We start from the raw sequence: 17451 nt of genomic DNA, 5'->3' as shown, positions 1-17451 counted from the left end.
AGATTGACAGTAGGCTGGCCTTCACTGCAGGAAGATCAATGCTGCTGCAATTGATGCAGTGGGGGTCGATTTAGTGGGTCTAGTGAAGACCCGCTAAATCGACCGCAGAGCGCACTCCGGTCAACCCTGGTACTCCAGCTCCCCGAGAAGATTAAGGTAAGTTGACCAGAGAGCGTCTCCCATCGATGCAGCACAGTGAAGACACTGGGGTAAGTTGACCTAAGCTACATCCACTCCAGCCGTGTTATTCACATAGCTGGAGTAGCATAACTTAGGCTGACTAACCCTGGCAGTGAAAACAAGCCCAGTGTCCCTCCTCGACCGAAGCCTACATTGATAACCATAGGCCAGATCATGCCAGTACATAGGGACATAAGAGGGAGAAAAGACCCCCCAACCTGGATGCTGATAAATGGACACCCAGACCTTGAGTTCAGACATGAGAGATAAACAGGGACTTACTACTTGTCCTTCTGTGCTCACATCCCACCCACCTGTTTTTTGGGCACCAGACAGGGAGTAACCCAAATGTGACGGTCAGTTTTGCCATAAAAGAGTGATTACTACACCAGCAATCTGCCTGTCTGAAGCAAGGTGGGGAGCAGGGAAGGAATCTTTTCCTGCACTACCCTCTACTTGGGGAAAATTGTAAAACTATGATTTGGCACTACATTAAAAGGGCTGCTTTAAAAAAAAAAGAGAAAGAATTCAGCTCTAAAAGTTCTTGCTTCTCAGCTAAGGTTGTCAGGCTTCTTCATTGAAAAAAAAACAAAAAAAAACCCCAGAACACTTTAATTACAAGTGTTGCTATAGCTGAAAGGCACGTATTGTCTGGACTAAAAAGTCCAAAGGTAATTAAAGAATCAATGTAAGAAAAAATCCTGAGACTATCTATGACTATTGCGCACACTTTATACAATACACACGGTTAACACCAAAGTACAGTATTGTCTGTAGCACATAAAAATGTCACACTGGTGCATGCCACTTTGGTCTTTTAAAATTTCTCTGCAATGCATTTCAATTAGTTAAATTCAATCAGTTATCAAAATCTATTTATTAATCTGATTTTAAACGTGCTGCTAAGTAAAATAATTTACTGCATATTTTGAGACTGTAGGACATGAAGTAGTTCTTCTTTCTGAAATGTTAGACATTCTACCTTTCCAATAAATCAGTTTTTCAGTACATTCCTTTCGGGAATTCACTGGCAGTAACACAAACTGCAAGATCGGCAAATTATTAAAATACTGATGTAGTAATTCAAGTGCAGCAACCAATGAGTTGTAAAGTTCACTTCCAAAAGCAGGGCACTGTATACATTAAACATGTATACAATATTTTCTGTTTATAATAAATAATTTGGAGTTGGAAGGTGAACTACATGAAATAATTCAACTCAAATAGATTTTTATGCAGCTGCTTTTCGGAACTGAATTTATTTGGAATAATTCAGGGATGTAACTTTTCCAAATTTTAAATTTATGCACTTGTTTAATAATTCAGTGACAACTTATATCAGAAAGGGATCAGCAGAAATGTCTGGGTGATTTTCAATTAGTTAAACAGAGATAGCTCCTTTACATGTTGCAAATTACGTTTAAAAGTAGTACAATTCAAAAGGTATTTTAAATAAAGGTAAAATATTGGAGGCCATACAGAACTCACCTATTTAATGTAAGTATTGCTATTCCTTGGGAGGGGAGGGGGACACAAAACAAAACCCTCCCCCCAAAAAATAAAAAAAATCCCACACTCCACCCTGCTTGCCTCATGTTCATTGTGATTTAGTAAGCAGGTTTCTTTTCTGTTATCCCCCACCCCCAACTTCCTTAAATAAGCATGTTTCACAAAAGAGAGACAGCACAGTTTGTGGACATACTGATAACTAGAAATCAAGTGTAGATGTTATCAAACACCTCTTTTCCCATAAATTGGTCACTTATTATTTGTAGTGCTGAAAGTTGCAAGATAGAATTGGGTCCCCACCGTGTCAGGTGCTGTAAAACACACACAAACACACACACACACACACACACACACGATGACATGGTCACTGCCCCAAGGTATGTTAACATCTAGAAATTATCTATGGCTATATACAAATGGAAACAAACTGTCACTTTGGTAACTAAATAAGTACTAAAAAGACCATAGTGATCAAAGTTATAGTGTCATTGTTTAGAAATAAATGTGATTATACATTCTCTCTTAAATATAATATATTTTAAACCAAAAATTATTACTATGCTGTTTTAAGAAAGTATCTCATATTTTACGAAAATATCATGTATCATGAGATATGGCAATGACTAATATACTGTGGCTGATAGACAGTGAAAATAGTTAAGAAGGGAACATGTATGTCAGTTTATATTATCATCATCCACATGGTTAAACAAGTATTTCATTAATAAAACCACCTTAGACCAGTCCCAAAAATTTTACTAGCCATGTGTATCAAAATGGAAAGTCTGTCAACAACAAACCAGCATCGAGTATATTGATCTTATAAGTATGATGAAGGGAAGGGGCTAGAGAAAAGAGGAAAATTGCTTTCTATTTCAAACATATATTCTCCAGAGGAGAATAATTACTTACGTGTAATTATTGTTCTTTGACGATATATAGATGTACTACAGCTCAATACTGGTAGGCAACTAGCTCAATGCTGGTAGGAAACTCTAGTTCTAAGCGGCAAGCTCCAGTAGGGGGCATCACTTGCCAACCCTGTAGTGGAGTTGCAATGACACCTAGAGCTTCCAATTATCACTGCATTTGAAGCAAAAAGGGGAAATTTGTGAAATTTGGAAAAATAATAATTAAAGGATTATAGAACGTTCCACTCTGAGGGTGGTCAATCTGGTTATATCTCATCAGATAACATTAACTATGTTATCTCTTATCCAAAGATGCATGTTGTAATAGATTCCTACTCTAAGTGCAATCTTACAACAATACATAAGTACACCACACAAAGATATTGCAACAGACAGTAAAAGACATACTGCAAGGAAAAACATACGTTAAATTACATTTAAAATATAGGGGAGAGAGGGAGCTAAGATATCTTAAAAATATGTACCGCAAAATTAGGCGGTGGCAAGAGAAATAAGTTCTGTAACACCAGCAAGCCTGACTTCGATTTTTGCTCAGGCAGTGATCAAACAATAATGCTTCATGAGATGTGGAGCAAATGCCATTTGCTGCCCTGCAAATATTCTAGAGTGTATTCAAAAAGGGCACAATAATACTCCGTGACACAAGGGGCTTTTCAGAGCAACAGGCTCTTCCTGAATCTGATAATTATATATTGCAGAGAAGATAGTCTCCCTTCAACAGCTACGGAATGTAATGTCAGGGAAGAGGTCTGTAACCCAGACTCAGATGATAAGTATTCAAGCATGGGGTTTGTTTTTGGAGGAAGGCAGGAGGTGCATGCAGATGGCTCTCCATAGGTAAATTTTCTGAGCAGCTAAGAGGATTTATCACACCAAACCTCGCACCTCTGCTCTCTCATGAGCTATGCCGGGACATTGGGGATCCCAGGCTGGGATCTAGATGGGGAATCTGGTTTGGTGTGGTGAGGTGAGATATGACAGGACTCAGTCTAATGGAACTTGACACTGCTATCAATAACAGGGCTGACAACCGCATTTGTATCAGGCAACAGGATGTCGTTAGATTGTCCAAACAGCTTCCTCACCTGAGTTTGTTCAGAACCTTTGCTACTAGAAATACCAAAGAAAGTCAATGCATTGGAGTCAATGCATAAAATCAGGTATATGAGTTGAGAGTAGAGCGGTTTGGAAAATTTTGGATGGAACTTTTTTTTGTTGGAAAATTCTGATTTGTCAAAAGTGATATTTCTGCTAAACTTTTCAAGCTCAACAAAATTTCATTTAGAAATTGAAAAACAGCATTCTGATAAGGTTAAACGGGAATATTTTGACTTTGTTTTGAAATGAATTTTCATTTCAACTATTTTAATTCTATATTCTACAATGTAGTATAAAATGAGTCAAAACTAGAAACAATGTTGGGTTTTAGGAATTACATTTTTGGGAAATTTCAGTTGGGAGAGGGAGGAACAATTTTTTTTTAATTATGGAAATTCCTGCAAAATGGAAAATTTGTGTTTCTCTCCAGGTCTATTTTAGACTTTTGACCTCAAACCCTTCCAAATTGCTTAGGTTCTTCTATTTATAGGAAATGCTAGGAGAGGGAAGGAGAACATCTCAGGGCCTGGCAAGCCCACAGTAATTTCTATTGCATGGTCACTCTGAAATATACCAGATAATGTTTGCCTGTGATGTGCCTCACACAAGAATACTTCTTGAAGCTGCTGGGATGTTTTTTCTACGACATCCAAGGAAGAGAGGGTAATGAGGCGGCAAAAAAATTCAAAAATCAGATGTTAAGAGTGAAGACTAGAATGTTATAATGCACACTGCGGTGAACTAAGACCTTACCCCTCAACAAAGGCTCAATACTCAAAACCTCTGAGGTGTCCAGACGGAACAATCTTATATTTTATAGCAACCTGCAAGGAACTATTATATCATATAAACTATTATATGATAACTAAGGAACAGAAGAAATTGTCGAGATGACTCAATGAGACAACAGGTATGTTGCAGTCAGCTGCAGGGACCAAGTCCAGTCAGCCCTAAGAAAGAAATTAATGGTTAGAGGCAACACATTGTTGACAATGCAATGATTATCTTGCTGGACCCAGTGACTTTGGAACCTCAAACTACTGCAGGAGCCTGTGAGTCCTATGCAAGAAACACAGATCTGAGAATAAGGATCTTAGACAGCATATATATTTTGAAAGCATCTTTCTTTTCAAGCCTCACTTCCACTCTATCCCTCAAAAGAAGCTTCTGAGTGACTTACCTCTGGGTATTTTAACTTTAAAGTTTTATGCATTTCTCGAAAACGACTGTACCGCCTGAATACTGTCCAGATCTCATCCAGGACGGTTACCTATTCACCAGAAAACAAAAACAACAAAAAAACAGTTTGTCATTAAAAAGAATGCAGCAAACAGAGTTGCTATATAAAGCAGGCAACATTAGTTCCCATACGTAACACCACATATTTTGATAAGTTTACTTAATTTTTCTGTTGTTATGGTGGCAGAATGTATTGGGGGGAAAAGCACAACTGGCTTTTGACAAAATTATTTGCTTGATTTCACAGACAAGAAATCTTTAACCATATTTATTCAGTGACAGAGACTGAACACTTTTATTGCATATTCTGGAGTGGCTTCACAAATCTGTATGCATGTGAAAATACTCAAAACCTTCCACTGTGTAGTTATGGTGCCTTTAGATACCAACATTATTATTTAAAATAATGAATGGGATAATCCATTACACCATAGCACACAGCACTGGTTTTGTGTTGCTATACATATATATATTACGCACGTCCACATTGTAAATTATTGCATGAGAGTGTATTTAACATTTGTAAAAGGTACATTGTAACAGTCCTGTAATTTTCTAGGTTTCAATTGAAAATATTTCTTCAAAATGCAATATATGCACCCTTACTCACATGGGTGTGCACCTTACTCGTAAGAGTAGTTTCACGTACGCCAACAGGATTATTCCTTGAGTAGGTACTTATCAATGTCACTAAGGGTGGCACAACCTATCCTAAGAGACTGGGAAAACCCGAACTCCTTGCTTCAACTGAGAAATTATTTGACATAAAGCAAGTTTTTCATTCTCTGAAATTAGTAGAAATGATCACAATTCCGAAGTCTTAACATATATACATACCTGGTATTAAATTAAATATATTAACCTGGTTAACAAGAGGTATAGCACTTGAACTTCCGATGTTATGGATCGAGGGCAAAGATAAACACGTCAACAAAATTTATTCCAGAAAGAACTGGGTTTGGCTTTTAACCCCAAAGTAAATCTAAAATAACTACTGTTCACTATTGATCATATAGTGTAGTTACGGCACTGGAGAAAAGCAGACAAGATGGAATAATAGGGGAGGGGGAAAAGAACTTGGAACAGCAAAACCAGAAGGAGCTTGTTATGAGTTCCTTATTTGGTCACAGCTAACTCATTAATACCATATAAATTATGACCTTCTCATTCCCTCTTGATGTGCATACAACAGTGGAATTACATAGTGACAACATTTTGCAAAAGGAAAAATAAATGTGCATTGTGTAACATAGGAACTAGAAAAAATAAGGGCATGTAACAAATTGATCTCAAGATATTCAGTTCTCTTTTTAACATCGTTGAGAATGTGAGTTTTCTACTACTTTAAGTCCTTAATAAGAAAATTCATTACCATTCCCTTCTTTGAAAGTTATTTTTTATAAAAAAATTGATCACAAATATGATCAAATGCTACTTAAACATAATAAAAATTTCTGCATGACACACTGCATTTCCTTATAAACAATTCATACCCAATTGCATCTCACAATTTTTTTATAATGATTATAATAATAAAATGTCTTAAGGATTTAAGAATCAGCTGAATGCATTTACAGTATATATTTATTTCAAACTGTAAACAGTGAATGAACAGTTTGCTGTACTAAAGAATGTTAATCTTTTAGACAAAATAGTTTATAATTTACCTAGATGATAACATCAGTCTCAGAATCTAAGCAAATGTTAGACTATAATAGGATGTCATTCACAATGCAAAAATGATACCGATGGTAATAATTAACTAATGTTTGAGCAGCTATAATTTTCAGGTCATTTCATTGTTTGTTTTAATTATATAAACAAACAGGGATTATAAATTAACAGTAAAATTTCACTCTGGGCTGACACTCTTAAGCTTACAAGATCTCAGTCCAGAAATGACTTTTGCCCTTTTTCTAAGTTTCAGTGAAAAAAAATAATGTCTTAGCAGGCCCAAAACATTCACGGCCCTCTGGACCACACACTTGTGGAAGAGCACTGACGTCAATGTGCCAAAAATGCTTGTCAACGTATCTTGCTCTGCATCTGAGAACTGCATAAGTTCCAGGAAAGCAAAGAATTACTCAAATCAAACTCAAGAGGACTCCAAATCCCAATTATTATTTCGCACCTCCATCCTGTGAGACTTTACCAAAGCTTAATGACTCTATTATCTATATTGCTAGATGCTAGACTGGGTTGAGGTAAGTAGAAGGCAGTATTGAGAAGCTATGTTCCAAACCATTGCTATTTTAACATTCTTCCTTGGTTAGCTGGTGTTCTGTCACCCAGGCAATGATACCCTCTCCACACCCTCAATACTGAGATTTTTAAGTGGCTCAATTTCAACGTTTGGCAAGATCCTAATATTCCCAAAAGCTCCATAATCCTACTGGATGTTAGGACAGGACAGACTCAGACTACACGCACAAAGGAAGGGTGGTTGCGGAAAACCTAATGTAACTTTCTATAGCCACTAAAGAGGGCCTGTTCCAACCAATGTAGTCAAAAGAGTAATTTACTTTTACGGGAGCTGGACTGCTCTAGTGAGAGCATAGCTTCCGTGGCTACACGGCCAAGAAAATCTGCAGAACTTCCCTAGAGCAGTAGCACGTAAAGTTAATTTGGGCTGGACTGGGCAGGTCATTTTTGTGCTGCTGCAGTTCAAAAATCAAATTTTATATCTGAAACATAGGGACTGTTAGTCCATATAGAGAGGCTATGGGTGTAACTCTCAAAAGGCTGACCTGCAGAATAGAATTTAGTTCCTAACTCAGAATGATGCTTTTTTAAAATTTTATGGCATATTCTGCCACAGTTTATTTTAAAACAATTTTATATCATCAGTGTTAGTATCTGTATACAGAGGATAATGTATTTTTTCCATAACATTTTAAACACATTTTTAACAACATTGTGACACGCAGTGCAATACTAAATATGGATTTATGAGGAAAACAACAGCTATTTTTGGAACCCTTGTAGTCTATCAAGTTAAATATATTTTTGACTTTATTACAAAAACTAATAAATTAATATTTAATTGAATAGTCTAAAACTGCAGTTTTAGTTCTGCTCTAGATTAAACAGGATTATTTCCTGCCTGAAAATTAGGTTTATGGAACGAGAATACGACAATGTGGACTGCTGAACTTTTCTTCTGCTTGGTGACAGAGGTAAACAGTCTAATCAACATTTTATGTTGATTTCCTATCGAGGCACTCAAAAGAAAACTGTAGTCATTGTCTTTTTTTTTTTTTAAGACACAAAAACAACAGTGAAAAAAGTAATTAAAAAATGTGCCCTATCCTGAAGCCAACAGAAAGGGAGATAAAAAGGTAGGAGAAAGCGTAGCCTACTGAATTATTTTTGTGAAATTATAGTGCCGTTATTGTCACTGTGAAACTTAACAGTCCCTCAACTCACCAGATGTGCTCCTTGAAAATAACCTCTGCAAGCTCTATTTACAAAATTAAGTTATACTAATTTTACTCCTGTTAGCATAGCAGAACCAGATCAGTTATAGGTGAGTGAGCTGAATTCTTCTCTGGCTCATTTATCACCTGCAGAATTAAGTTTGATGCTATTTTACAATACTTTTCCCAGAGCATAATCACCCTTTAGGACTTTAAGTCTACAAGCAGCATCAGCCAAGAGGTCCAAATGGTATATAGTAAGTGACGGAGTGTGAGGACGTTCCAAACGGCTACTCTGCAGATCTTTTCCTTGGAGAAAAATTCCATCTCCACCAATGACATTAACTATGGCACTCGTCAAATAGGACTTTAATATGGCGGGACAGGTGACTCGTTTGGCCTTCAAGTCAGTATGTTTTTGATCCAGTGATGGGAAAAGCTGAAAACCTTGTTTACATTTTTGTTTCTGCCACAATCTATGAACTCGGTATCTGAAGATCTAAAATTCAGTGGTCCTAAATTATATCTAGATTTACACAGATCTGTTTCTTGGAAGACATTTTTGACTAAAATATTGAGCAAAGAATTTAAAGGTGAACTGAGGATTTTAAAAAAAATGTATTTATATTTTTGGATTTAAGAGGCTGTGAATGAGATATTTTCTCTAAAAAACAGATTAATGATCTCTTTCTGCCTCATACTAATCTTTAGAGTTGTCTTTTGGAGTCAGTGAAATCCATGCCTGGAGGAGTCAAAATTTTGAGGGAATCCAGTACACTCTGAGCCTGTGGATGAATTGTGACATCTGGCAGCTATCAGTGGCATTATATCCACCACAAACTTCCTCCTGGATGCAGGCCAATTGCCTGCCTCTAGAGTGGGCTTCCCTGCTGAACATCCATTGTGGCTTCTGGCCACAACCTATGGGCAGCACAATAACATGAGAGCAAGCATGGATTGAGAGCAAGTGACTCGTGCGTTCCAATCCCAGTCCCAATACAGACATGCTCTGAGGCTTTACTCAAGTTATTTAAATAATCAACTACCTTCACTTATGTTAACATGGCTATTTGGGTTCTCTAAGGAATGCATACAAAACTGCCTGGCAGATGAGAGTTTATATGGAAAACTATCCATTGGCACGGTGCAGAGAAATTTTAAAAGACCAAAGTGGCATGCACCAGTGTGACATTTTTATGTGCTACAGACAATACTGTACTTTGGTGTTAACCGTGTGTATTGTATAAAGTGTGCGCAATAGTCATAGATAGTCTCAGGATTTTTTCTTACATTGATTCTTTAATTACCTTTGGACTTTTTAGTCCAGACAATACGTGCCTTTCAGCTATAGCAACACTTGTAATTAAAGTGTTCTGGGGTTTTTTTTTGTTTTTTTTTCAATGAAGAAGCCTGACAACCTTAGTTGAGAAGCAAGAACTTTTAGAGCTGAATTCTTTCTCTTTTTTTTTTAAAGCAGCCCTTTTAATGTAGTGCCAAATCATAGTTTTACAATTTTCCCCAAGTAGAGGGTAGTGCAGGAAAAGATTCCTTCCCTGCTCCCCACCTTGCTTCAGACAGGCAGATACTAATTTAAGTATCTGCTGATAAAAATGTATGTTCCCAAAGATTCACGGATGCGGCTTGCTTATCTTTAGAAGTTCTCTGATAGTTCAACTTGTATCTGAGTCAGAGTTTGAGGGCTGTAAGGTGCAGGAAAGTCATAGTTTTGTGGTAGGAAAAGAGCAATAAAAGCTTGAGCAGTTTGTTGGGAGACCAACAGCAGAAGTAGGACTAGGGAAAAAAATCTCACTCTGATAAAAGAGAAATTTAGATCTAAATTTGGGAGAAAGAAAAGACCCTCAGGTAATGAGTTATTTCAGCAGCTGGTAATCTTCCCTGGCCATGAGGGGCATCCATGAAATAAACAGGGTAGAACCTTCCTTTCCTTAACAGATTTATAGATTTTAAGACTAAAGGGAAGCATTACATCGTCTATGTATGTGGAAAAGACTATCTAGAAGAGGTTGAGAGAAAATTACCTCTCCCAAATCCTATCCTATAGTAACCCTAAACTATTAATAACCTTGGGACTTGACAGAATGTTTTCATTCTAGTAAGGAAGTAACTAAGCATCAACCTAACTTCACCTGATGGAGAATAGACTTTGAGGGACTCCACTTGAGAGGCAGTCAATCTGGATTTAAAAATGCTATATCTGCCTAAAGAAAACAACTTTGGTGAAGAGACCTCACTCTCAATCTAGCAAACAGAGTTATCAGTAGGATCAGGAACCCATAATCTAGGTTTTGAGGTTAAGACCATATTGACAGGATAATTAAGCATTCTTGAAACCTTCTACAGGGCAGTAAACTCTTGCCACTTTTGAATCTATAGTCGAGTCAAATGCAGTGTGTTTTCAGGAGTGAAAGTGAATCACCTTGTTCTATCTTTCGGTCTCAGAAATGAAACCGAGAGCCAGCCATCTGTAATGCAGGTTGTCCCCCCCATTTATTAGTCAACTATCAAGGTAGAGGAAGATGTGAATGTCAGCTTCCACCATAGCTAGTGCTTGCTTAATACCCTGGCCAAAATGATAGAGCTTTGCACTGGTAACAAACCCCTCCAAAGAAGATATGAAGGTAGTTCCTGAGAAATGACCTGGCAAATACGTGTAAGTTACTAAAGTAGAGCACCAAGTCAATCCTGTGAATTTAAAATGCTACAATTGAGACTAAGGTCACCATTCTGAACTTGCAATTAGAGATGCTGAGTAGTCATAAGACCAGAATGGAACACAGAAGCACAGGAATTGACATAATGAATCATATCAGTGCTCCATCTCATCTAATATGCTATCTCTAGCAATAGTCAGCATCAGACGCTTTAAAGAAAGATGCAAGAACCTGTATAGTGGACATATCTGAAGTAACCATCTCATTGAGGAAATTTCTTCCTAACCCCTCTCTCTTAATGGTTGGCTTATTCCCTAAAGCATAAGGCATCTTGCTCGTAATTTCTCCCCCACTCCTCTGAATTAGATATGGATGGTCTCATTATACCTTCAGGGATTTTGGTCTTCAAGAGTAGGAATCATTCAGTCAATAGGATATCTTTATGGAAGATAGTCTTGTAATTATGCTTCCATGAATCATAGAACTGGAAGGGACCTCGAGAGGTCATCTAGTCCAGTCCCCTGCACCCATGGCAGGACTAATTATCTAGACCATACCTGACAAGTGTTTGTCTAACCTGCTCTTAAAAATCTCCAATGATGGAGATTCCACTGAACCTCCATCATTGCCTAGGCAATTTATTCCAGTGCTTAACCACCTTGACAGTTAGGAAGTTTTTCCTAATGTCCAATCTAAACCTCTGTTGCTGCAATTTAAGCCCATTGCTTCTTGTCTTATCCTCAGAGGTTAAGGAGAACCATTTTTATTCCTCCTCCTTGTAACACCCTTTTACATACTTGAAAACTGTTATGTCCCCTCTCAGTCTTCTCTTTTCCAGACTAAAAAGACCCAATTTTTTCAAACTTCCCTCATAGATCATGTTTTCTAGACCTTTAATCATTTTTGTTGCTCTTCTCTGGACTCTTTCCAAGTTGTCCACATCTTTCCTGAAATGTGGTGCCCAGAATTGGACACAATACTCCAGTTGGGGCCTAATCAGAGGGGAATAGAGTCGGGGGCCCTGCAACCAGATTGCTTAATAGAGAGAGGGAACCCAGGAGCAGAGAAGTAGCAGCCTTCTAAGTCTCTGATGGAGTGGCAGTCGTAGGCTTATATTACAAGGACTGTGGGGTGGGGCTTGGAGCCTAATAGTCACCACAGGGAAAGCAGCTTGGGCAACAGCACGGCCTGGTCTCCAAGGAGAAAATAGACAATAAAAGAGAAACATGACTTGTGAAGACAGCAGAGAGAGTTAACTGCCTTGAATAAAGAAAGGCTGATGGATTATAAGGGATATCCCAGGTACTAACCTCTGAAGAGCCCTAACCAATTTCAGAGTTGCCACCTATGGTATTATGTTTATTAGTGTAATTAAGCTGATAACAAAGGCATACAAGTATAACAATAGTAGACTCCCATTCCCTGACACTGCTATGTCACCCTCTTCTATTGTTCTGACCTGTGAAAAAGCTGCAACTTGTTCCTTAGTAGTTACTTGCAAGAGGGATTCTTGAAAAGGTACAGGGAGTGGGATGATTTGGTATCATGAAGTCAAATATTTCCCCGAAGCCAATGGCTTATTGAGCTGATGTGGTTAAGACAGTTCAGTTTCATAGCCAATGATACACAGGAAGTGATGTGGCCAGCAGCAGGTCTGACCATCTTTGACCTAACCTGATGGATTAGGTACCAATTTTTCAGCTGGCAGAATGTGAACACAGCTCAGAAATTATCTGCATGTTGTAGTGAAAGCCCTTTAACCGGCGGTAGCTAATGAAAAACTAGGTCAGCAAGTTTGACACACAGTAGCTAAAGGCTGTCAATCCTCTTATCTCTGACCCCAGCAAATTGAGGTCTTCAGTCTGCAGAGATGTGTCACTCATACAAGGTTGTGCATGCTCTACCTTCACCAAGCATGTTTCCAGTCAGCTTTTCATGTTTTGCTTTGAAGAGAGACCGTCTCGATACCTGTGTTAGGAAGGAAAGGCAGTGTCCCTGTACTTACCCAACAAGGTTGAACATGAAAAATCTCAGGGAGAAACTAGGATGGAAGAGATAACATTGAGGGAGAAGGAGATGGGAATAGGAGAAATTAACAGAGTTTGAACATGGAGAAAATGGAGGGTGGAAGGAGAGGAGTAACATGGGGAGACCAGGGAGCAGATGGAACCTCAGAAAACATCTATAGCTTAATGCTGTGTTTGTTATTAGAGGAAAACATGACAAGTTTAATAACTTAATATGTCTAATAATTTTATATCAAATTGTACTGTGATTTTTGTGATAAAACCAGTATTATGTTAAAATTTAGCTTGAGTTATATTCTAATCTCAGCTACCCTACTGTCACTTCAATGTAGTTACCCCAAATTTACACTGGAGTAGTGAGATCAAGAGTCTGACCACTGAAGTTTTGTAGTTGTGCACATGATCCATTAGATGCTGTATGCAGACATCCCCACAGTATCCAGTAAAGTGTGCTGTTGAGTAAGAAAGTTTGTGACAATGGGGATTTTTAATAGAAAAAACATAAAAGTGACAACCTTCAGAAAGAATATTTACAATGCTCCCTTGTCCCTGACAATGAGATATCAGTGATAGTTAAGATTACATATTTGAGCCTTTTTTACCAAGGATGACATCTTGCCCAAGACATGACACTCACCTTGAGTTTAAAAGGCTTGTTTTGCACATTTAGGGTGGAGTGATCATATCTCTCCTGCTAATAGACATGTCTGAAATCCAGAATGTTTTCTGTTGGAAAGACCTTTGGCAGCCAACACAATACATTTCCTTGGGGTAATCATGCAGATTTCTAATGTGTAACATTTTTTAAACTGGCAGTTTTCTTTCAGGTTGTCGTCTACTTCTCTTGGCTTCTGTACTGCTTGTGACATCATTGTGAGCAGCAGTCAACTCAGTCATAGCTACACACTTTATTACCAACTGCATTTCACAATGCAAGAATGTTTTCCACCTTTTGAACTTTGATGGCTGGGTAGAGCAATCTTATAACCACTTGCTTCTGAATCTTGGGCATTTTTACATTTTTCTGTCACTCAGTAATGGTATAACAACGCAGCATGAGTGCAAGAAATCCAAACATTAAAGAAAGGTAAGTGAAAAACACTTACCTTTATTTCAAACTCATAGTGCTCATCTTTTCCCTGCCCACAAAGGACATAGCGTGGAATGCTAATTTTAATTGGATCCTTTAGGTCATCTGGATTTGCTCCCAGAGAGCGACAGACCATCCGCTATCAAGTAGATACCAAATAAGAAGAACAAAGGAAGACCAGAATCACTACATGGAACATACTTCAGTTGGCTAGAAATAAGAAAATGCTCTTGGACAGAGAAGTAGAGAAAAGAGCATACAGGAGGCAAAGGTTATTTAGAAACATGAAGGGTTCTTTGAAAGAAAAATGGTAATCATCTTATTAATAAACCCTCACATTTCTTTTAGATATACATGAAAAAACTGTGATAAAGCCATTTCAATTGTTGTTTAATATTTGAAGGCATTTGCAGCTTAGAAGTAAAAAGCTAAAAAGGTAGCATTAAATCAGAGACCGGCAACCTTTGGCATGCGGCCCATCAGGGAAATCCGCTGGTGGGCTGGGACGGTTTGTTTACCTGCAGCATCCTCAGGTTCGGCTGATCGCAGCTCCAACTGGCCGTGGTTCGCCGTTCCAGGCCAATGGGGGCTGCGGGAAGCGGCGGCTAGCACATCACTTGGCCCACACCACTTCCCGCAGCCCCCATTGGCCTGGAACGGCAAACCGCGGCCAGTGGAAGCTGTAATTGGTTGAACCTGTGGATGCTGCAGGTAAACAAACCGTCCTGGCCCGTCAGCAGATTTCCCTGACGGGCTGCATGCCAAAGGTTGCCAATCCCTGCATTAAACTTTATGTTTTGATCTTACTCGAAAATATAAATAAATGAATTAGGACTTTACAACCAGAAATTGACCTTGTTTTTTGTTTGTTTGTTTTAAATATCAGACCTATTAGCAGACATCATGCAAAGCTTGAGAGAATCTGGGCAATCCTACAAATATTTAAATCCTAAGGCATTTTATCATTCAATAAGGTACAGACAACACTTTAATCCATTGTCAAAACAGTTTCCTATCATATCTTTTAAGCCGCATCTGACTAACAGAAAAGTCAAATATGACAAATGTTTATGGTCTGGACAGCAAGGTGCTGGAGATTACAAACACCTTTACAGATAAGTCTACAATGGGAGTGCATTTCTTTGACTAAGAGCTAATAGGATCTGCAATTTAGCAATCTTGTATTTTCCAAAGTTGTGTCAAAAATTAAAATATTTTTGCAACTCAAGATTAACGTTTTGCAAAGTTTGTGTCCAAAAGTGGCAAAAGCATTTGTAATGAATAAAGATATTAATTATGTGATTTCTGGTACCATTAAGTTCTCCATCTTTTTAGTGGAAAAAGTTTAGTTTGAAAAGCTTCGTAATTTCACTTTTATTTTAAAAAGCAATAGCACTGAGACAAATACAAGTTTATAATATAGATTTTAAAAACAGATTTAATTTTGCTGTCATATTCCATTTTTATACATAACGATGTTACCCAAGGACATCTATATAATCTAGATCAACGCTTTACTGATGACCACCTGAGACTCTGTGTTCCTTACTCCAGAGCAAGCCGACAGGCTATTTAGAGGTCTTATTTCTATGAAAAAATACTAAAACCCCAATTGAAAGTGTTATTTCCAATTTATTAACATCTGACTTTTTACTGTATAGTAAATTGATCTCCAAAACCAAAATATCCTGTTTAATTTTTTAATATTTCTATACCACATATAAACAATGTCTTAAAGCAAAAAAGACAAGGTAATCTTCTGCTATTTTAGTAAGTGAAATCTATATTCGACATGTGTGGGACTGACAATCCTAGAAACCTAAGTAGAGCCACCACATTGCATAAGCTCCTACGCTTAAGTGCCCCAATTCTGACCAGCACTGACTATCTAGTGGTCTCTCCACTGCGACTGCACACAAGGTGTTTGTTGGTTTCAGTTGTGATGGTGATTTTTGTGCTGTGTACTTATATATAACAGGAACTGCACCAAGACTATCAACTCTTTCACATAGGCCTCTTTCTGTGGTATCTGTCCATAGATAACTTTTGGTTACTTACAGATTTACCTGGCTTGAACTGGCCACCGAGAGCAAAAATCTCTCTCTCCTGTTACTAATCCAAATCTCAATCTTTTAAAATGTTATTAGAGCTGGAACTTTTTGCCACAATCTTTTTCCAATAGAAAATTAGGCTTTCATCTAAATGAAATTTTTCACAGAAAGCATCTGCTTTCTTGAAAACATTCATTTTTTCCATTTGAAAACTAAACTTGAAAAACAAAAGTTCTTGGTCAAAAGCTGAATATCTCAGAGGTTTTTGATTTCTAAAAAGAGGGGGGAAAGGTCTGATTTTTTTTGTTTAACACTAGTTAATATTTACCTTGAAAGGAAGAACAGTTCATTTCCCTGAGACTGACACTTTAGTTTAATCTCTCTCTAAAATAATACCACAAAAGTTACTCTCAATAAGTTAAAAACAGTGACAGAGGGTGTTTATCATTTATTCATCTTTGTGGAAAATATACTGTTTCTACTGAGAATTTACATAGAAATTATAGTTTAGAAAAAGAAATAATATAGTACCAAACAAAATAAACTACAGTATTTGGCAAAGAACGTCCTAACAAATTAACAAATCTTTGACAACCATCAATGTTTATCCAATAATATTTACATTACAGTGGAATAAAAGGAGTTTCAGTGCAAGACTGTTCTGTGAAAAGCGTAGAGTTTACATTGTTTTAGATTTGAAGACAAATAAGAGTATAGAAATTCTGTGGTGCATCTAACCAAATTCAGCCATATAGTAGAATTTTTCTATATAATCCAAAAAGTGTTACATACAGTATGTATAGTCACATACCAACCTTGATAACAGTAGTTCTCACACTTATTTACTTTTTAAGTCCCAATGAGACTCACTTGGAATGTATTCTCAGCATCAGTAAGGCCTTGTTTACACTACACAGTTTTGTTGGCAAAAGGCAGCTTTTGCTGATAAAACAGTAGAGATGTACACACTACAATGCTACTTTTGGTGGCAAAACTCTCCTATTTTGGCGACAAAATAAAACCACCTCAATGAGAGGCATAAAGCTTTTACGGCACAGTAAAATTGACAAAGCATCAGTGTAGGTCGGGGTGGGCAAATTTTTTGGGTATGGAAATTGCATGGTGGGCCATGAATGCTGACAAAAACTGGGGGTTGGGGTTCAGGAGGGGATGAGGGCTCTGGGGTGCTGCTGAGGGTGAGGGGTTGGGGGTGCAGAAGGGTGCTCCGGGCTGGGAC

General features: G+C 37.8%; 1 protein-coding gene across 4 annotated transcripts in view; it reads right to left on the bottom strand.

Moving 5' to 3' along the window:
- Positions 1-17451, bottom strand: part of KIF16B (kinesin family member 16B) — a 288909-nt gene that overhangs the window by 103496 nt on the left and 167962 nt on the right. For 3 of the 4 annotated variants that reach the window (XM_075127230.1, XM_048842636.2, XM_048842638.2), the window contains 2 exons: positions 14180-14302; positions 4900-4989 (listed from right to left, as the gene is read on the bottom strand). In XM_075127230.1, coding sequence (XP_074983331.1) covers positions 4900-4989; positions 14180-14302 — 213 coding nt within the window. Of the gene's footprint in view, positions 1-4590; positions 4670-4899; positions 4990-14179; positions 14303-17451 lie in introns of those variants that run through there. The other variant, XM_075127231.1, reaches the window with a different exon arrangement.

The sequence above is a fragment of the Caretta caretta genome, chromosome 3 (genome assembly GCF_965140235.1).
Source record: "Caretta caretta isolate rCarCar2 chromosome 3, rCarCar1.hap1, whole genome shotgun sequence".
In the NCBI taxonomy this organism is placed as follows: Eukaryota; Metazoa; Chordata; order Testudines; family Cheloniidae; genus Caretta; species Caretta caretta.
Note: the sequence above shows the minus strand (reverse complement) of the source record. Positions and strands in the feature narration are given on the sequence as shown.